This window comes from Bactrocera tryoni, chromosome 2 (genome assembly GCF_016617805.1).
Source record: "Bactrocera tryoni isolate S06 chromosome 2, CSIRO_BtryS06_freeze2, whole genome shotgun sequence".
Lineage (NCBI taxonomy): Eukaryota > Metazoa > Arthropoda > Insecta > Diptera > Tephritidae > Bactrocera > Bactrocera tryoni.
Window position 1 is genome coordinate 1,888,140 of NC_052500.1, and position 23,165 is coordinate 1,911,304.

At 37.9% G+C, this 23,165-nt stretch overlaps 1 protein-coding gene across 1 annotated transcript in view; it reads right to left on the reverse strand.

Moving 5' to 3' along the window:
• The window catches only part of LOC120768562 (mucin-17), a 127,460-nt gene that overhangs the window by 58,506 nt on the left and 45,789 nt on the right, over positions 1 to 23,165 (reverse strand). Inside the window, exon 3 of the mRNA XM_040095309.1 lies at positions 17,703 to 17,806. Coding sequence (XP_039951243.1) covers positions 17,703 to 17,806 — 104 coding nt within the window. The remainder of the gene's footprint in view (positions 1 to 17,702; positions 17,807 to 23,165) is intronic.

Consider the following 23,165-nt stretch of genomic DNA (forward strand, 5'->3'; position numbering starts at 1 on the left):
AAACACAAAACAACAACAATAAAATATTGCTTTCTAAAAGAATTAAAAAATAAATTTATGTCTCATGTTTTCATTTTCCCACACATTTGTTTTTCAAATAATATTTTCTGTGAGATTAAGCGCGCTTCCAACGAAAATACAAATCACTGCATTGCACACCCGCGCCTTGCCATCTTCACGACGAATTGCACAATGCCCATGTGAACTCTTCACATTACCACAGACAACAGAAGACCAGCCAGCCGAAAAACTAGACAATACTCGAAGGGCTCAAAGACAGTTTATTTTAGAGAAATAAAAAATATTTTCCTTTTGGCACAAAGCAAACACTGCAAAGCCATTAAAATGAAAATATAAATAATAAAGCACTTCAGCGTTCACGCAACAAAGTCTACAGGGCTACAACAGCGCTGACAAATGACAACAACCAGCGCAACAACAACAAAAACAACAATACGGGAACAATCTTTAAAGTAAAAGTGACGAATGGCATTAGCAAGATTTCTAGCCCACAAAGTGGAGCAGCAACTTGTCAATGCAACATTTTTAGAGCAGCAACAGCCGCAGCCGCTGCGGCATCATTGGCAGCCAACCCGGCCGCTTGACTGACCCAATTTCGCCTGTGAAAAGTGCTGAGCGCAAATTATGGAGGGCCAAGCGCCACAGCGCCAACGCACGCACGTTTCCGTGTGTATGTGTGTGTGTGTGTAATGGTGCGTGCGTTTGAATTCGCGTGGCAGGTGTTGCATAAAGCTGCAAAAAAACCAACACGAAATGAAAAGTGACAACTTGGGCGTTGCAGCGAGCAAAGCGTTTCACGCGTGAGCACTTTGAGAACTCGTGCGGCCAGGAAGGCACTAGAAGTTCTTATTTTGTCATTAAAGGTAATAAAAGTTGCACACTGGATGGGATATTCCTGGCTGCAAAAACCTGTCAACATATTGATGGATATATACATAGATGTTTGCTTTATATATTGGGTAGTCGAAAAAGTATTTTCGTATTTCTAATCAAACTTCAACTTATTTTATTCAATTTATACTAATAAATAAGCTTGGAATCTCATCTTTCCACAAAATGTGATTGACAAATTACGAAAAGACTTTTTCGACAAACCAATATTTGAATATTTGCTGTATATATCGGAAAATAGAATCGATTTTATATAAAAAAAAATAATTTCTGTGCTTTCTTTTCATCACTTTTGTTGTTGCTTTCCAATTTATTGAAGAATTTTTCTTTTGAAATCAATTAAACACACTTATCTCCACTGAGCACCCAAAAAAGCTTACACCTAACCTCAAATAACTTTTTCCAATCGCCAAGTTATTTAGAGTTCTTTAAAAATAGCCACGAATTTCCTGCTTTAGATGCTCAAGGTGACATCCGCCTTGCGTGACGCGCTGCGTTCAAATCTAAAAATACCGACTGAAGATAATGAAGCTGCGGCACTCTATTTGGCAACGAGTGTTGCATCGACAGGCGCTAATGACATTCTGATGTGTAGCGACTACATGCAACACGCCCAACGAGGTGTTTGCGACGAAATTAGCTGATTGTCGGTATGAGGCATGTACATATGTATGTACCGATATATGTCGATCTTTAGGCTCGTAGGCGCGCGCTAAAATTTTCCGGAAAATTTCGTTGAACAATTAACGGTGCATGGGAAGAAAATATCTTCGAAATCCGCTAGTTTAAGTGTCAAGGGATTTGCTGACATTTATAGCCACTTAAGAAAGCGCGCACATTTGATATGCCGCACTCCAACTGCAGGCTGCAGGTCTGTCGGCGTAAAAAGTGGGCAAGACAGAGGGGATGCAAGAAATTAAAAGATTTATGTATGAATTGAATTCATAAATCATTTGAGACAAGAGAGGCGGAAACTATTTTGGGTATCATTGGGTATCGTTGGCCAGCCAGGAAGTTAGGTAACTTTATCGCACATAAAATTAAATAACTGCAAACATCTTCACACTAAAATTCACACAAAATGTACATAACATACATATGTACTGCATATACATATGTATATATACATTAACTTGGTTATTTAATTTATGAATTTTCTGAGTTTTGAGAAGCGAGCAACCTCCAGTGTCGCCGAGCTGCTCGTGCATTAAAAATTCACATAATTGAATTGCAAAGTACAGTTACTGAATATTCCATTAGCTGTGCGGATTTCAAAATATGCCGCAGTGCAGCTCCTTAGGTAAAGCTAACAAAATATGCACATTTACTTGGTGCTTTTTCAAAATAGGTGGGAGATGGTGAGAGGTGGTTTCTTGTTTGATTATAATTAAAGATATGTACTTATGAATATATATATATATGATAGGTAATATTTTTATGATTAAGCTTAAGCTAGAATATGTGATGACACGATTGGTCACACTGGGTCAAATTGAATGTAACCAACCTAGAGATTCGGCATGAAGCTTCTTGACATCACACAATTCGTAGATCAAACCGATAATCGTTCATTTAACTAACCATTCGTTTCACAGAATAAACGAAATTTAGCAGCAAAGAAGAACAGCAACACTTTGAATGCGAACAAATTGAATTTTCAATAGCCCCGCAGCACAGCACACAGTCGTGGGTGCTTACCAGCGACCAGAGAAACTGCGACTTTCAAACGCGAACAGAGCAAAGACAATAAAAAACAATAAGAGTCAACGAGTAACAGCGAAAATGACCGGAAATTCACAATAAAGACAAAGTCTAAGATGCATTTATGCCAACAACAACACATTCAATTCCAAATGAAGCGTAATGAAGCACAGTTGTGCATGTACGTGTATGTTTGTGTGTGCTTATGCCATTAAATGCGATGAGGGACAACATTGAAACTTCGAAAATTGCACTCGAAAGCGATGAATGTGAGAATATTGCTATAAATAAATTTGCTAACGGCGTGTAAGGCAAAGTGGACTTTTTCAAAATGAAAATATAGGCAAGCTGGGTTTTTATATGACTATATCCAGCTTGTTATGTTGGTAGTCGAAAAAGTATTTTCGTATTTCTAATCCTTCAACTTATTATTTTTTTTTTGTTTTTAATAATGAACAATAATGAACTAAAAAAGTAACATTTTGGTCGACCACTTTTTGCTATTTTTCTGCAAGAGAATATTTATATGTACATATATTTAGTACAAGTACGAGTATCTGTGAAAAGTGCGCATGCACAAAATCGCGGAGAGGCACCAAAAACATCTCCGTTGGGGCTTAACTAGATAATCAAGTGATTGGTGATCACTTTTCTGCAAAATTAGATATAAAAGTAGACTTCCTTCTACCAGATAAAAGCAGTGTCTACCAAGATTCAAGAAATTCTTCTTGTTATGGCAAAAAGTATGCAGATACAGTTAGCAAAGCGACTTTAAAAGCTCTAAAGTCTCTCTGGGTTTCTTCAAAGATAGTGAAGGAATGACATTGATCTCTTGGTGGATCTGACATCCTATTTCAGGATAAATCTGCATGGGGTTCCAGGACATAGTGACATTACTGGTAACAGTGAAGCAGATGACCTAAGAAGAACAAAGCACCACCCTATAATCAACAATCTTGTTATAAATATAGCGGAGTATCGGTGGAGGCAATCCCTAACTCATTCGACAAGAAGACAAACGTGGCATGAATGGAATATATGCCCCAAATGCCACCCACTAAAATGCAAAAGGAATGACATCAGAGTTCTAGCAGGTACAACAGGTAACTGTCTAATTGACAGACATGCCCAGCAGACTAGGAACCCCAAATAATGACTATTTTAGAAGCTGTCAGGAGATAAAAGAAGAGGCATCCGTAAACCATCTTCTACAAGTAATTGAATGTAACTCCTCTCCAGACAGTTCCTGCTGGGACTTTTTCGCAGAAATCACCCCTGCAGTCACCTGCTTGGAGCAGACGCAACAAACTTCCTACAAGCACTGGCCGCCATTTACAGTGGAGCCATCAACACCGACTCCCTTCCAGTGAATGGTGTACTCGGAGTCAAACCAGTACTACCAAACCAGGATACTGTAGCAGGTTAAACTCCTACTTATCCAGAATAGACCCCGATATATCCAACATATGTCCTGCATGCAATGAGTCTCCAAATGACGCTCTTTGCATGCCCCACCAGCCCCACTCATCTAACACTCCTCTCCCTTTGGGACGACCTCGTCGAAACAGAATGTTTCTTGGGCCATCGGTTAGATGTCCACGACAACTGTGCTAACCCTAACCGTTCTAGCGGGAACTAGGTATGGTAATAATGGCATTCGATCGAGGGTTTCTCGACGATATTTCGGAGATTGCACAGATGAAACTTTTTCTACTCATGAACTTTATCACAAGCACATTGTGGTTCAAAGAGGAGACCATAGAGAGAGGGATTTAGTATTTTGTATTAGTAAACTCAGGGGCTGTCAAGTGAGAAGCATTTATCGTCATTATTTAAGATGCAATACAACAGTATATTAAACATGTTTGTATACCGCGAAATTAACAGGACTTTAAAGAGATTTGGATAACGCACGCTTTCGTACAATGAATGCCACAATTAAACAAGGATTCGTGGGTGTGTTACATAATAACAATTTATCTTACTAATGTATATAGGCGAAAAAGTAAATGAAATATTTCTTTGACATATGCAATTATGTTTATCGAAATTATCGATAAAACTGAAATGAGTGCACGCAATAATGAGCGACTTGCGTGGCACGCACATTTTTCACAGCGTGCGTTCGGCGCAACCACGCAATTCGACCATTTACACACACACACACGTAGGTGTCTGTATGAATGCATGAGTATGCAGAAATGTCGGCTTGTGCGAGCAATAGCAATAGCTTTAGCAATGCAAATTTATTTTTGGCAGCGGAAAATTAGCGCATACAAACACAGAGCCTGCCACATTCAGCGGCTGCCTTAAGTTTAATGGATTTTTGTTTTTGTTTTATTTGGCTTTTGATGTATTGACGTCAAAAGCGGAGCAGCCATGGCGATGTTTAAATGGGAACATGCACACCGCCAGCCAAATGTGTTCGAATTTAATGAGTAAATTTACGTAAACACAATAAATACACGCACACACACACATATACACACACAAATGTGCAATGCATAAATATTAATAAGCAAATAGTGCGTAAAACTGCACAGAAGAATGAATAGCAAGCCAAACGGTTCTAAATTTTGCAAACCGTTGCACAAATGCGTTTTTTATTGTCTCTGGCTGCAGCAGACGTCTGCCACAAATGTGTGTCGGCTTTCAGCATCTTGCCACATCTGCTGTGTTACATTTTTTGATTTGGCCAAATGCGAGAAAAATAATAATAACGACGAAATCGGCGCAAACTATTTTAAACTTTTACGATTTTCTATTTTTTATGGTTTTTCTGCCAAACTATTGTACTCTTGTTATGACGCTTACGGCCGCTTTAATGATTTTCAATTCATTGTAAGAGCCACTTCGGCAGTCAAAACAATAATTTTCTAAGCATTTGTTTTTTTTTGGTGCATTATTAAGTGGCCATGTCCGAGCGAGTCACACATGCGAAATGTAAAGAGTGTGCAACAACTCGCTCGCTCGTTGCTGACAGATAATGAATCCATTGAGTTGAAATCTAATTTATTTTCGCATATTTCGCTCAGGAATCGAGGTTGACAGCATCTGTTGTACGTTGTTTCTAATTATTGGGTCGTTCATTAAGTAATTTCGTTTTTTTACTGCAATTAGAATAAGTCTTGTTATTGTCGGGCAAAAGCTCAAAACAAAATACCACTAAATAGACAGCATAAACTCGAAGAATTTAAGACATTTTCTTTACAAACACCCATATCAGTTGTACGAATATGTTGGTATTGCTGTATCAATTCGTATAGCACAACAATGGTTCGCTCGCTTCCGTTCTGGAAATTTCGAAATTTCGATTTACACTGATGAAAATTTTACAGACTGATGAAATAATGTCTGCCAAAAAGTGTTCGACCTAAATGGTATATATTAGTTTATCTATTAGTATAAATAAAGAAAATAGGTTGAAGTTTGATTAGAAATACGAAACTACTTTTTCGACTACCCGATGCAACGGTTAAGTGAAGTTGGCTGCGAAAATTTTCAATAAAATCAGCAAAATTACCTAATGAATAACCCAATATATGTGGCTTGCTCGTCGCTCTGAACCAATCTGTAATTGACGTTAATTATCTGGCCATAAAAACTCTGCAAAACATAATTTGATTGAACATGAAGTTTTGACGAGCTATCAACTAGCATTTGTATCGAGTGAAGTGGCGCATAAATAGTTTTTGTGGCTTAAACTAATTAAAATTTTGGCAATTACATTACATCAGCCAACGTTGTACCGAGCTTAATAGAAAGACTTACGGCGCTTTTATTATTGATAAAAGTTTTATTTTCAATTCGGGTTAGTTCGACATGAAGACGACTTTATTTTAGATAATTATTAAGTGAAAGGTGTTAAAATTAACTTCGAAACTTATTTTTTCGACAGATTTCGCTTTATGGGAGCAGAGGGAAAAGTAGCAAAAAATTTATGAAATTGCTGCCAGAAATCAGCGAAAACCGATTTCCATTGATTGTAGGAAATCGCTCATCATCTATAATTGTATAATTGTAAAACAAAACTATTCTCTATTTATTATTGTGGTGAATATCTTAGCTCAATACAGGACCAACGCAGGAAGAAACGTCTGCACACCAACTAACAAAAAATAAAAAAAATTCTAACGAATTTAGGACCAAAACTAGTTTAACTGTTATAGCATATGCAAAGGACGCTCTTAAGCTATTAACTCTCACATTTCAAATATTCTTTAGACACGGACTGGCGTAATACAGCTGACATATTCCCTTGCCAAGCGTCATTTCTTATCGCACTATAATTTGTAAGCACTACCGAGGCGGCTTAAGCGGATATATAATATTATATTTGCAACATTCTATGTTTGTCCTGCAGCACAATTGTCATAATAGTCTGAAGTCCATTCTATACAGTTGCGTCATGAAATCCTACCTTCCGCACAATGGCCAAAACACAGCCACTCGCCCCTCCACTGCGGCGTGGTCATGTAATCCTTAATGAATTGCTGATTAATAATTCAATTATGTGCGAGTCTATAATCCCAGCTGAGCTGAGTGCACTTTAATCTTACACACACACATGCGCATGACAGCGCGCGAGCAGCGAGGAAAATTGCAACAGATATATTTTATAATTAAATGGAAATATTCTGTGCATTCGCTACTCGCTGCTGCTGTTGCATGCGATAAGAGTGCTTTATGAGCGTAATTATGTAATGGCATGGCATTGTAATGAGGCGCGCATTATTGTTGTATTAAATTCATTATGACATTTGCCAATGGAAATTTCACACTTTATTGAGTTTTCCCGCTGTTCTGCGCGCTAAAGAAATGCAACTGTTGTTGTTGTTGCTTGAAATTAGTGCTTTTCTGCTGCTTTTGTTTCGCGGCTTTGTCGCCTCGGTTGCTTCAATCGATTTTTCAGCACCCAGCCACACACCCAACCGGACTTTTGCTTGGCCCGCCCATTTTGCGAGGGTTCAAAGCGGCGCATTGTTGCTTAATAACGGGAAATCACGAGTGGTTTCGCGATTGACGTGCGCTGTCATTGCGTGCAAGCGTTTAAAAGAGCGCAAAGTGCCTGCTGCCATTTATTAACTCAGAAGTGTTAACTAGTTGTAACGGTTTATCTACGACAGGCAGTAGCGCGCCAAATATATGAAAATATATGCAAAGGGCGAAAAGTTAAGCCATTTGCGTTTAAATTCACATTTCCCAACAACAGCTTTATTTACACGAACGCCATTTAACATTGGAAATTAAATTAACGCACACGGAAATGCCTTTCAGCGGCTGCTGCGGCGATACCGGGCACTTCCGGTGCGCTGAGGCAGCGCGTCAAGAAATGGTGGCTTGACACAAAAAGACGCTTGGAACAGGCGTATATTCGCGTTTGTTCACATGCATTGTGTTGCTTCGCTTTATCATTGCTTTTTCATTTGTTTCTTTTGTTGTTGCTATTTTGCACATGTCATCTTGTGCCTTTGCGATTTTCACATTGCATTCATTCTCACAATTAGTGGTGTTGATTTACCATAAGCAGTTGCACACCGCAGCAGCGTCGAGCGCGGCGACAGCACCTGCCTCCGCCAACCGCGCGCTCACAAAAGCTTGTAAATGCTGGCATAAATGAGGCAACTCTGTTCCCGCCACCATTTTCCATTATCTAGAAACAATAAAATTACGCGAATTTTCTTACCGCTCACATGTGTGTGTAAGTCTTATACACACATATACACAAACACACGGCAAACCTTCGCTGGGTTGCATGTGAAAATCTGTAGTTGAAATTCACTTTTTCTGTGCCGTTAATTTTTCTCGCAAATTTTTCCATTGAGTTATTTATTTCCTCGGTTTTATTTTCACAAAATTATATGTGACGACGTGCTTCGTTGTGCGCGCGTGTGTGTGTGCTTCTATTGTTTTCAATTGCCGCATGGCGTAATGTATTAACAAGCGACTGCGCGCGGCCACTTTTGTACTGCCACTACGCCGCGGATAAGGCCGACTTGACTTGTAAGCGACCAAATAGGTTAGCTGCTCTGTTCAGCGCGTACACTTGAAAACTTATTTGAAGTTTAATAGGAATAGACCCGATAAATATTGGGTCGTCGAAAAAATCTTTTCGTATCTTGTCAATAGATGTCGTTGCAGTCGTTTATCTCCAGCGCTACCAATCACACCGTGTCATACCATATAGCGTTCGAATGGAAAGGTGAAATATTAAGCCAAAAGAAAATTTAATTCGGGGAATTTGAACAAAAGTTACAGCTGTTCAAAAATGGATGAAAATAATGAAGAAATTCGCGATATTTTGAAATTTTTGTATAAAAAATGGAAGAATGCCACGCAAGCCACCAATAAAATTTGTTGAGTTTACGGAGGCGATGCTGTATCAGTTCGTGTAGCTAAGCAATCAGTTGCTCGCTTCCGTAAAATTTCGATGTGAAATATGCACCGCGCTCTGGTTGACCTATCGTTGAAAAAGTCGATGAAACTATGGAGAAGATTGACCAGGACCGTATGCTGAGTGTTTTGTTGGATTGGAAAGGAATCATCCACCAAGAGTTGATCCAGCCTGGTCGAACGATTGATTCTAGATTTTACTGCCAAGAACTGATGAGATTGAAACAATCAATCGAAAAAGAACGGAAAGAACTGATCAACAGAAAAGTCTTCGTCTTCCATCAGGACAACCCTTCGATGACTCGGCAAGAACTGGGAGACCTTGGCTGGGAAGTTTTGATGCATCCACCATATATGTAGGCCTCACCTTACACCATCGGAATACCATTTGTTTTGTTTATTGCAGAACTCCCTTAAGGGAGTAAAGTTGGTTTCAAGAGAAGCCTGTCACAGTTTTTCGCCTAGAAACTAGAAACGTTTACACTGATGGAATTATGTCTTTAGCGGAAAATGAATGGTACATATTTGGTTCATTAAAGTTCATTATAAATATAAAAAAATAAGTTGAAGTTTGATTAGAATTACGAAAAGACTTTTTCGACTACCAATATATATATTTTATAGGGTCTCCGACCTCTTCAAGTTGTTATAAACTTCGTGGCAACCTTGATGAACCCTGGATACAAAAATATGCATAACTCTTCGCACACACTTCGATGAATCTTACAATAAAACCAGTAATATTTTATTGAGAACACTCAGTTATCTTAAGATAACTTATATGAATTACCATTGAATACAACACGACAAACAAAATAGTGGAAAAAGTATCCAAACTAAAAATAAAAAGAGTTATATTCGAGTACTTCTAACCTCACATTTTTTCAACGCAAAAATAAATCTTGCTCTCTGCTTCCATAATCGCCTTTAAAATAATTCTAAGTGTACCCACAACCTCTCGCACCCACCTTCCGCTCACCACACATTCGGCAGATTTGTGTGTCTACATTCTCGGCTTTTGCCTTTAGTGGTGTTTGCGCAGTAATGTCATGTTAGAGCAGCAGAGCAGCTCGGTGGCATTAAGCAGGAAGAGCTCACAAAAGCTACAAGGTACAAAAAGATTTGCCCATTGCTAAAGAAAGGTGGTGTGACGAATTGCGAGAACTGCGCAGTAGTTAGCCATGAGAAGCCTAATAAATACACCTTAATAACAGCTCGCTAAGTTAGCCTTTTCGCATTTCTTCATGCGAAACAGACAACTCATTTCAAAGCACTGAAAAACTACAAGTCATTTCAATTAATTCAACGGAACAGTAGAAAGAGATATTATAATAATTTTGCGAAAATTCATCATTTCCGAGCATCACGACTACTTCAGTACAACAATTACGGTCATTAAACCGATAGCCGCGCTGATGTGTCCATCAGATTTCGTAGGTCAATTACCCTTTGATGTTCTAAATTTCTTCAAATTCACCACGGCGGTGAAGTCAACAATACTACGCTTTAGCCTACACATGCCACTTGTTTACTTACACAATTAACGGTCATAGGTGTAGATAATTGATTAACAATTGGTGCTTTCTTTTCATTCTTTTGGATGCCTAAGCAGCGACCTGGTGGGTTCGGTGCTTCGACAAGCATACTTCGGCTAATTCCCGTGTAAGTCGTATGTAGATGAAAGTCTGACAGTACCCTAAAAATTAAGCATTTCTTTAAGCTCTTCTTCGTGTCGATCTCCCTGGTATAAATTTGTTCGGAGTTTACTGTTTTTTACTAACCGAAATGACCCATTTTAGCGTTTGTTTAAATCACAATACAGCTATGAGTGCGCAAAGTTCAAGCTCAGCTTCATGTACTTTGCTCAGTACTGCTAATTTTGCTTCGTCATTTGGTCGAAATTTAGCAAATGGCATATGTTGCGGTCAAATGTGGCAGAATGTGTGAAAGAGGCGAGAGGCTGCATGAGTATATGTATGTATATACTATACTCAGGTCTTTGTTGTATCACTTGCGGATATATGTAAGTACATATGTATGTATATGTGCGTTTGCATATTCTTGCCTATGGTGTCTCTAAAATTGAGATCACATGATGGTTGGTCATGAAAGATTTGCGGTTTACGAAATGAAAGTAGGAAATTACTATGGAGTGAAACAATGCTGGCGATGATTTGCGTTAACACAATTATTATTCAAATTCATAGCTGTAGCTCGACCGTGATGCGAGGTCTATTCAGAGACTGCCAGACGGCAAAGCTGCACACAGTGGTTCTTTCATCGCACAATGGACACAAAATTAATAAAGTATTGTGGCATATTGAATTTTTAGTGAAAGAGGCTAGATGTGCGCAGTTGCCATTGTCAGGCATTCCACAAAAATGAGTTTCTAACTATATTTAAGTGTTGGTTGTATAATTTGAATGTTTTCATGATCTTATAAGTGCAGTCAACGCTGTTTAAATTTTGAATTTTAATTTTGAAATTAGCATAATTTTTTTTTTTTATTTAGCGCAGATCGTTTAATACTTAGCTAGCACCGAAAGGCTACTGCTCTGAAATTATAAAAAAAAAGCTTATGTAGACATAATCCCCTCTCAAAAGGCACGCTGAAACTTCTGAAAGTATTTTCGACAGAAAAAAGACTCTCTTCAAGTATATTATATCTTTCAGAAGACGCTTGTGCAATCACTCCATTCTCAACTAATATAATTGCGCATCGGAAAAAGTATGAAATGGAAGAGCTGCTTGGCTAGAGTAGAGTAGGCGTCTACATATATATGCATTGAAGGAGAAAGGAGAGATTAGGCAAAAATTCCTATCGAACTCGGAGTTCTCAAGGAGCAAGATCTACAATAATTTTTTGGAGATTTTTTTCTCCAAGAATTCAGTGCAATCTTTCTATACAAATTGCTAGTCGAAAAAGTCTTTTCGTATTTTGTCAGCACATAGATGTCGTTGCAGTCGTATATCTCCAGTGCTACCAATCGCATTGTGTCATACCATAAGTGTTGGAAAGGTGAGATTTTAAGCTTCATTCATCCAAAAAAATACATACATATGTACATCTACGATGTACATAGTCCAGTTGTTTTTTTTTCCGCATTGCCGCTCTCACTGCACTCACACCTAGTGTTGCGTCATTACACCTGCATAACTCACACACGCACACACACGCTAGTTGATATAATTGACCATTTAATTCATTGAAATGCAGCGAATGAGGCTAAATTAGACATTTAATTGCGTCGCATTTGCGTCAACTATTAATTTTATGTCACACAGACAACAATAACGGTACAGCAGTTAATAAAGGCGAGATTTTTCTCTATTTATGTTGCACGTGCCGCAAAAACATGTCTATATAAGTATTAAGTAATTATTTGTATTAAAACTACAATGTATACACAGGTGAATGAATACAACAACAAGAGCAACAGCAATGATTTGACACATACAAACCTCAGCAAAGAGACAACAATCGCGACAATGCCGGTGTTGACAACATTGCCACCAGCTGAAATCGACCGCTGAGCAGTGATTGCGCTTGACTACGTGTTGCGTATGGTGGTGCAATGTGCGCATGTGTGTGACCACCGCATGCTCAACATGGCCATGCTGTGCTGGTTAGCTAAATGTGATAATTGCATTTCGCAAAGAGCGAATTTTTCACAAACACTTGCACACACACACGCGCTCGCTTTTGGATGATACAAACGCACAGGCATATGCATTACACTTGTGAAGCAACAACACGAGACAAGGTCGGTGACAGTGCCACAGGAAGTGGAAGCGATGTTGAACACAACCACGACCGTGACCATAAATAACTTAACGTAAATGGAAATAAAAACGAAAAATTCGCGGGTTGCGAAAATAATTTAAAAGAAAAAAAAAAATAAAACCAAACAAAAATTAGTACATAGCAACATAATTAGGACACTATGACGGGATTTCCATGTATAAGTACGTATTTACATACATATATCGTAAAATGGTATATTAATAAAGCGTAAATAGTTACAAAATTCTAACACAGATGTTGTTGTAATCTTAACTGTTTCATAAAATTATGATTTCTGTATTTTTTTACTGAATAACTGTTTAAAAAAAACTGTTTGCCAAAAAATACAAAACTATAAACTGTCACTTCAACGCTCAAGAACTCCTCAAGTGGCACCGGACACAGCTTGAACTCGTAAAGAGCGCAGAGGTGCTCAAACGTTGGTTTTATGATTTGGCTGGCTTTAGGTAAATCGTTGTGGTACTTAAGATCGCTCGTAAAATCTGTAAAAACGGAAAGTTGCTGCATAAGACGGGCAAATAGAAAAGTCGAAAGCATGAAAATGTGACGCCAAGAGAACAGCTGGCGGCAGGTAGGGGCGGAAAGTGTAGCTCGTGACGCCATAAAAAAGTGAAATTTTCATTTAAATTTATAGCCACTTGAGTTTTATTTACAAGTGAACACTTTTGTGTTCGCCACCGCTGAGGCCACTCTACGCTTCATGGCAGAAGCCCTAATTGTATAAGAGGTTTGTATGCGCGGCGCCAATCCAGCAAACAGAGGCGCTCAGCGATATTTTAATGCTAATTTAAGCAAATAAGTAGTTGCTCAAGAAGCATAAATTAAGAAAGCCTATAAAGCAACAAATTGTTGCAATACATACACACTCACACATGGTAAATACACGTAATCAACCACTCATTTGCAAATGCAGCTGCTGAGCATGCGCAGTGCAGCGTTTGAAAAAGGCAAGCATGAAAAACAGGTAAAATGAGCGGACGCAGGTATGTGAATTAGTCAAATGCTTCTTTTTGAACACATTTTCTGCAGCTGTCGGAATTTTTGTGTATGTCGCTTAGATATTCGTTCATTTTTGTTTTGATAAACAGCTGTTGCGCAGCTGATGGCATCCCTCTGAGACCGTTTTCGCTGTTGAGGTTTCACAATTAGGAATACTAGGTAAAAAATAGTCGGATTATATTCCAGTCTGTGACAGAAAACACATCAAAGAGTTCACAAAATAATTTTGGATGGGCGTAATATTTGGGTATGAGAAAGATCTGTTAAAAGAGGGTGCAGCGCGAGCCCACTTTTGACCTTCCGTTTCGCTAAGACAATTCAAATTATCCATGAATTGGGCTTCGAATTGCTTGCGCATTCACCGCAATCTCCAGATCTGGACCACTACTTCTTGTTCTCAGACCTCAAACGAATGCTCGATAGGAAGAAATGTTTGTCGTATGAAGTGATAATCGTCGAAACTAAGGCCTATTTTGAAGCAAAGGAAATCGTACTCCAAAAATGGTATCGAAAATTTGGTGGGTCGCTATATTCAGTATATCAGCCTTGCATGGACCTATGTTGAATAAAAAACTGTACAATAATAAAAATAAAATCAATGTCCAATGACGTCATCCAATTCGCGCGCATTATCAAAAAACTGCCAATTGAATATGCCAATAACGTGCCCAGAAAAAATCGAAATATAAAACACTACAATGCCAACAGCAGTAAGAATTATTTGACGAGTGGTTGGCAACAGCGCCGCGTACAATTTTGCAAATGCGTAAATGGAATCCAAAGAATTCGCCAACTCAGTGCGAAAAGCGCCAACAAATGTCTCAGAAAAGCGAGCTTAATGCCAAACCCAAAAACACTAAGCGCGCAAATAAGTTCGCATGTGTGCTTATGTATGTGTGTGAGCCATATACGTGTTATATGTAACGGAATTCGTGTGCTAGCCGACTTAAAATGCCAGCAGTGTTGTGACGCGGCGTCAGTTCGATTCGCATACAATGTGATAGTAAGTACTTTAATGCGTTGACTTGCTGTAGTGAGTTGTTTCGGTTTCTAGTCGTTGGATGAAATTTAATGAGCCCCAAATGGCGACCTGCCATTTTGCGGTGAGGTTTTGACTTTGTAGCAAAAAACAAAAAAAAAACCTCGAAAAAATGATAAGTAAATGCGCAAAAGCACAGGTAGATGAGTAAATAATAAAGCAAAAAATCACTGAAATTCACAAGCAAATAATGAAGTGCTTCATTAGATGCAAAATGCATGAAATGGAGGTGAGCACGCGTAAACGTTGTGAGTGAAATCAAAGAGCACATATGTAGTTCTGTAAGCGATATTATAGTAATATTGCCATATTTTGGAGCATATCGTTTCATAGAAGATAACAAGATTTTAAATTTCGCTTTGCAGCCGTTGCTCACACTGCTTGGCTAACCAGTTGATACTACCAGAAGGTGTTCTGAAATCACATACTGTATTTCACATGTTTCCGGAGCAGTTCTCCAGTGACAGTGAACCAGTTGTTGTTGTTTACATATTATCCTGCCGCGATAAAGAACTTCTCGTAAACTCACAAAAGTCTTAAAGTGTCAAATTTTTTGAATTCCGATAATATTTTAGACCCATTCAACGCGGTATCTCTAGACAAAGCACTTGTAACTCGAAAACTTTAAAGAACAGCCAACCATTTTTTTACCATAATCTATTTAAATGGACATTTCCACTATATAAAGTCGTCGATTTAAAAAATATATCGGAAATTTATTTCGACTTTCGTTGAAAACTTGCGAAACATGATCCCTTTCGGCTTCGCGTTACATTTTTGCAATTTCACTTTGATCCAAAACCAAAAATATTTTTTAGCTACTCGATCGATTCATTCGACATGATTTTGACCGATGACCGACCGATCCATTTGCATTTGCGTTGAAGCAGCGGCAACAAGCGTAGCAGCAACCAGCAACAACACTTCGTTTCGTTGAATACTCGCGACAGACTGGCGAGAAATCGTGCGCAGCGACAACAGCAAGTCGCAAACTCGGCGAAACACCGACGAATAACACAGTCAAAGCGGATGATGTGGGAAAGAGCGGCAGTGGAATCACTTAACAGCATGTCAGCGCCAGAGTGTATCTTTCAGATATCAAGTACAAACAACCACCTAACAGCAAACAACAAAAACATACTGGCTTGCATGTTTATAAGTAAAACAAGATAATAAACAAAACACAATAAAACGGAGCCAAAGAAGTCGCTGACAAACAAAGCCAAATGGAACCCAGTGCACGCACATCCACACACACAGACACTGTGGTATTATCTTGTAGTTGTTGCTTCTTATTCAGTTGCGGCTGCGACATCGTGTAGTGGCCGCGCTGAAGCCGGTTGTTGAGCTACCTGACCGGTGGTTCGTACGGTCGCTCGGTCAGTCGATCGTTCGGTTGTTCTGCTGTTCTTGACAAATGCTTAAATCACGTTTCTTCTCCTCCCCCCTCCTTGTTGTTGAATGATTTTCGTTCTTTTTAACTTTTTTTGTTGTTGTTTAGAACAAAAAAAAACAATGCCGTTTGTTGGCGACTGTGACATTGTATGTGTGTACGTATGTTTGTACGCACACCTGCCTACGAGCAGCTCACGAGCACACAAGAAGAATCAGCGGTACCAAAGAGAATTCTCAACCGCCCAAGAGATTTAGCTTAATAAACAAAGAGCATGAATATTCATAAGCAGCTATCATAGCACATATGTATGTAAATGTTGCTGATTTTAGGCATTACTTCCCAATCTTCTGCTGTGTTTAGGCAAATTTTATGAAATATAATATCTCTATTTGACAAATAATAAAAATTTCATAAATTTTATTAGTTTTTAAATCATAATTACATAATATATAGCTTGCTTAATCTCGCCGAAATTGATCACGTGCACGCGTTTCATTTGAGGGCGCCTAGAAGTAGGCAAGGAACGGCATTGAAACACAGCCAAATGAGAAGGTCGATTAAAATGAACGCCGAAAAGCACACTATGATTTTATTTAAACTCAATTGGTAACGGTGCATGTGTACATGTACCGCTTTGTTGTGTTGCAGCGCAATTATTTTGCCAGATAGTTTTGAGTAGTGTTGTTTCCGCCAGCCGAATATAAATTCGCTGCTGTAACGGTAATGCGGTCTTAAAAGTATCTTTAAAGATAGTTAACATACCAAAAGTTTCAAACGAATGGTCTTTCAGTTACCCGGCCAGTGCAATCAATTTCTAGAAACACCATTTTTCGAATTTGATAACTCGAAGAAAAATGATCATAAAATTTTGTTTGCCTGTTCTGTATATAATTCTACATAGAAGAATCGAATTTTGGCAGGCCAAAAAAGACCACAATTTGGGTAAATTTTTTATTTTCAGGTTTCATCGAAGGAGATGGCAGGAATGACTACAGCAGTTGAGGACCTTTGTTTAGCGTCTTTGGAGAACGTACATACATATACATATGTACAATGTATATAATTCTAAAAATATTTTCTTACAATAATAATAATCTCACTGCGGATTCTTGAAACATAAATATATGTATATAACATGAAAATTAAAAAACAATCGATGCAGTATTTTTTTTATTTCCAAAAAATCAAGGTTTTTAGGCTGTCACAGTAGGTGTGCCCTTTAAAGCTAACATTTTCATATTCTACATACATATATGTATAAATTGGGCAAACAATAAAACAAAAATTACCATATCCGCCCTGGGTCTTAATTTTAATTTTCTTTATTTTTTTGTACAAAGACTAGGAAGTATGCCTAAGGGTCGGAACCAGCCTTGAGTTGTATAGAATATGTCAAATCGACACTTCAAATACGTATATACAATCACAGTTATAGTAGCACATAAAGTTATACTCACGCAACGGAGTTTTAGCCAAAAGCTTCGGCGAACCGCCACCAGCGCTTGCCATGCTCAGATCGCTTTGGGAGCTCTTCTGACTGTCTTTGCTGTACGATCGACCACTGCAACAAGAAACAAATAGTAGGTATAAATAAACTTTGAGTCAACAACAAAAATCACACTTTTCAGTTAATATCCATGTATTTATCATTAAGTACCAATAATTTAATTAAAAAGACAATGTAAATATGTAAATGAGCTGCGGATGCGCGCATCACTTCAGCGATTCGATCATGAGATTGAGCATTAGATCACATTGTTACATCAACACTATGTTTAGCTAATGATATGAGTGTGTGTGTATGTGTGTTTATGCATATGCACGTGCATGAAACCTGAGTGCAGCCAACGTAGTCGTTCGTGACTAGTTATTTTATACTTCACATTCAATCGCAACTGCAAAACATTAAAGCCTCGATTTCAACTATATTTACAAAAAAAAAGCAGTTGAAAATGGCACGTTCTGGCTTTTTTCTGTATGCATGCGGATGCACATAACTGTTGTATACCATAATTGAGTAAATAGTTTAATTAATGAAATTTAACTGCAATATGTGTGCATAAGCTAATTCAATTTCCACCGTTATAATGGATTCGCTAATTAATTGCAATTCATTAAGTCAACTTAATACCAACTAAATAAAGTAATGAGGGGAAATTGATGTGCCATTTATAAGCAAATATGTTGCGAGAACATTTTTTCATAAAGATTTCCGCAAAGTTGTTTGTGTATTTTTCATTGAAATAACAACTTTGCTTGATATTCTCGATTTGCTCAAAGGGAAGGTGGAACGACTAAGGAGTTAAGGATAGGGAAAAATGTAATTGGGTTGGGGGGTAATAGATGATGATATAAGCCTAAAACCTAAGGTCACGGTGCATTTCTCGTTTATCAATCTAGGCGATAATATTAAAATATATGAAATATTGTGCATAGTTGAAGTTAAATGTCTCCCAATGTGATTAAATAGCAAAATTGTGTTCAGGTGGTAGTATATCGAATTTAGAGAATGAAAGGCGTTGTTTTTTAACGATTCCTTGCATGCACCTCTCATTAATGACATGTGGCAAGGACCACCAAAGTATATTTTACAAAAGAGTCAATTTGTTAGCTTACTACACGTCTTAATCAATAGAACCATAAAGCTCGCAGTTAACACTGAGTCCTGCGTTGAGCACTGTGCGCAACAAAAGGCCGCCAGAACTTGTGGCACAATTAAATTTATGAGCTGCATAATGGGACTAAAGTAAAAAGGTAGCAAGGCCGCGCACATAATTAAAACGTGACGGCTTTTGTTAAATGTTTGCTTGCGCATTTTTGCCTCGCTTCAGCTTTGCTGCAAGTATGCAATTAATGTGGCAGAAGTCGGCATTAAAGCCACAGCAATTAAGGAAGCAGTCAACATTTTGTAAAACTCGAATTCGTGGTGGCGACTGGAAAGCCTTCCGGTCTCCCACACCACCTTCGTCGCACGCCGTTAATTCCGGTTTTCCTGACCGTTAGCGGCAATATTGCGCGGCGCCATGTTGTTGCCCTGCACTGCTCCGGCAATGGCCATGGCATGCACAATTTGTTGCAAGAACGCAAAATTACGCGTAAATGCAGCCACAGGTGTTGCTAACGGCAAGAGTGGTCAGTTAATTAATTCGAGCAATTACAACAACCCAATTACACAGTTAAAGTTGCAACAAATTGAGCGGGATAAAATGAACGCAAACATGTGTAAATTGAAAAGTCTCCGCCGCTTTAAAATAGCGCCACGGCGCCTTTGGGAAAATAGCAATCACACCCTCCTTCCCGCTTCCGCAATCGTTTCTTTTAAGGGCCACACATTTTCGCTTTTGGTGTGAAAATGTCAGGGTTTTATTCTCGCTTGATTTGGGTCGGTAATTGCGAATCTAATATTTATGCAGGCGTCTACGACTTTGCAAACTAACATCTCGTAAACGTTCACTTCGGTTGCATGTGTGTTAATTGTGAACTCGTAAATACCTGCAAATTGGAGTGTAAACTGAGGTTCGCCGTCATACAAACATTTAGATAAGTACTCACACATATTTCGTTACATAACTATTTGCAGAGCTTGCATTGCAACAGACTCCTCACACACATAAGCATGTTTCGAGGCATGCAACACCGGTGTAAACAAGTTTAATTTGCATAAGTAATGAAATGCAAATTTGCCTCGATGAGTTTTGGGTGTGAGTAGAAATTCTGCAGTCTCTTCTGCAGACTGCAGCGCTGCTGGGTTTGGATTTCTCCTTTTCCTGCAGGAATTCGAGTGTCAACTTACTTGTTAACTACAGTCTATTAATTAATGCAGAAAGGAGTGAAGTTGGAGGAAGAGAAATAGAGAGAGATAGAAAGAGAGAGAGATGTATTCTAATTAATAGAGTATCCTGCAATATTAATACTATATATGCTGTACTTAATAATGAGAGGGTGGTAGAAAAAAGTTTAAAATCGGAGAGCAAGCCGAAAAACACGAGTTTTGGTAATCTGACGGCATTCTAAAATTTATGCGCATTTATCCTAGACATGTAGCCATGGTGCTTCTTAAAAAAAAGCTACAAAACTTTGTGTATTTCCGAAAAAAATCTTGGGTCGTTCACTAAGTAATTTAGTTTGATGGCACCAACTAATTTTTCGCAACGAACTTCACACTAAACCGCTTTAAAGTTATATATTTGAACAGCTGATATAGTAAGGCTTGTTTGTAAAAAATTTCTTAACTTTTTGGAATAGTTTGTGTTGATTTAAAAACAACATTTTCAGCATATTTTCCTGTTTCACTATCAAAGGGATAAAAAGGCAGTTCAAGCAAAGCGAAAATTATGTGATATGTATGGAGAAGATGGCAATGGCAAAACTGGTTTGAAGAATTTCGTTCCGGCAATTTCTATCTTGAGGATGCACCATGTGCTGGAAGAACCCTCGAAGCGGATGCGGATAATATACAGTCATTGGTCAATTCAAATTGTCGAATAACATGTCAAGAGATTGCAAAAAGATTAAACTTGTTTAACGCGACCGTTCACATGAAACATCCACCATAGAATTTATTTCGAAGAGTAACCCATATGTCGGTTACTCACATTCTTACAGAACGAAATTTGCTTCCTAGTCTTAACGACTTTGATTTTCTCATCAACCGACAAAGAAGTGATTCATTTTTGAAGTGCATTGTCACTGGCAACGATAAGTGGGTTGTTGACCTATAGGGTAATTTTTGATTTTTTTCACGCAAAATTCAGAACATTTTGAGCGTGGAATTAATCTCTTGGAGAATATATTATTTCATAAAATGTTTTGAAGAATAAAAAATCGTGTTTAAATTGCACCAAAAAACGAAAATAATTAGTGCACAATCCAGTATTTCTCATAAAATTATAGATTTGTACGAAAACATCAAAATGCCCCCACAAATCAGGCTGTGCTATTAAGTTGTGACAAAGTCCGAAACGCCATAGCATTAATTAAAGAAAAATCAAGGAAATCAACATCACAATCAATGATGTGGGACAGTGTGCCAATCAAGGCTTTGGTCAAGCGAGCAGAGGTTAGTAAGCTTTTTGATTAATTTTGCTTCAGCGGTGGGGGGTCACAAGGATTTCGAACTATAATCACAAAGAGTAGCTCCCGCATGTGAACCTAAATTCAACTAAACAACTGATACATAAGTGTGCATAGGTACATAAATACAAACATAATTACATGTATGCTCATGACGAAATGCTCGTATGTATAATCGAAAGTGACAACTTCAAGTGAAAAGTGAAACCGACATGCGACATTGAAATGCTGCCAGACCAGCTGCCGAGATTGTGAGTATGAATTTTGAAATGTTGCTGACTTAATGCATCACTTTTCCATTAGCTCTAAGCGCGTAAGGTGGCCAATGTGTGCACTCACGTTTGAGCTAATGCGAATGTGTGTGTAAGTGAACTTATGTTTGAAGCAAATTTTAAATTTTTAGGTGTGATCAAAAGTAATCTTCAGTATTTAAGTAGTAGATACTCGTCTGTGAGTAATTTTATAAGCCAAAAATATTATAAAACACTCAAGGACTTCATTTCAAAGTGAGGCTCTTTAAGATGCAAATATTTACAAAATTTATTACCAGTAAATGTCGCATAAGTTAGCATTAAAAAAGGGGATTTTTGAAATAGCAAACCAATGACTAGCGGCTTAAACTTTTGGCAATGACAATGACTTCTGATTACATGACAATTTTATGCTTGCGCTCGTTAGCCCCTAGAGCCCCTGGAGCCTGTTGTCAATGTGAGACATTTGCGACATAACAATTGTCCGTTTTATTGCTGCCAAAGGCAAAATAATTGGCAGAGCAATTGCAGTTTTATTTGCGTTTTTTCATTGCATCCTTTTGTGGCACGCGTATGTTACTTCAGTGCAGTTGCGACTGTATGTGCAGAATTTATTTTATTTGCCTTGCTGTTGTTGTTATTTTTTTATGATTTTCTTGTTTTTGTTCACTCTGTTCGTTGATCTTTGCTGGCAATCGTCGTCGCAATGCTTTCCAATGTCATAACAATTTTTAATTGTTGGCATCTCTGGCAATTTGAATAACAGTTTTTGCACAAGCGATTATTTCTACAATTTTTATGCTTTCTGTCGGCCAAAATTGGATATAAATTATGACGACATTGAAAGGGAGATGGGCGGAAAACCGTAAATCTAAACTAAGTCCCGACAGCAACAACTGCAATTATATTGACTTCAAATACACATTTAATATGAAAAATTATCATTTTATGAATATTTAAAAATAGATTTGTTTAATCCTAAATGGAGCATAAGGCACTCAAACCATATATCAGACATATTTAAATTAAAAGCCAATCAAAAATATGATAATTCTAATAACATTTCCAATGAAATCATGCGCCGTTTGTGCTTCAACTTTTTATCGTAAAAACAATAATATAAATTGAATATTAATATTCGAATGTTTACAGCTAAATCTATCTCACTATTCCTATTAAAGTAATTAAGATAGAAAATTGTGTGGAATTTTTCGATGCAAAAATATGTATGCCCTTCATGAGCGAATAGTTTTGAGGCCCAAAATCGACTCTAAACTTAGAAAGAGAATGAAATAATCAAAAATAACCAAAAAGAGAAAGCTAAAAAAATATGTTTAATCTTAGAATCTGTAAAGCTTTCGGTAGGAAATCGGCAAAATGCTTGATCTCTAGTGGCCTGGCAGCATTTCTATCCAAAAACAATAACAGGCAAAAGGCACACAGAACAAAAAGAGGAATGGTATGGTAATCATCAAGGTGCATAGTAAATCGATTTATTTATAAAGGATGATCCGAGTAGAGGTACTTTTTTCGGTAGCCTGAACAATGTTTACAAGAAAGGTGAACTTCTTACGACAATTCAAGTTCTTTAAGAAT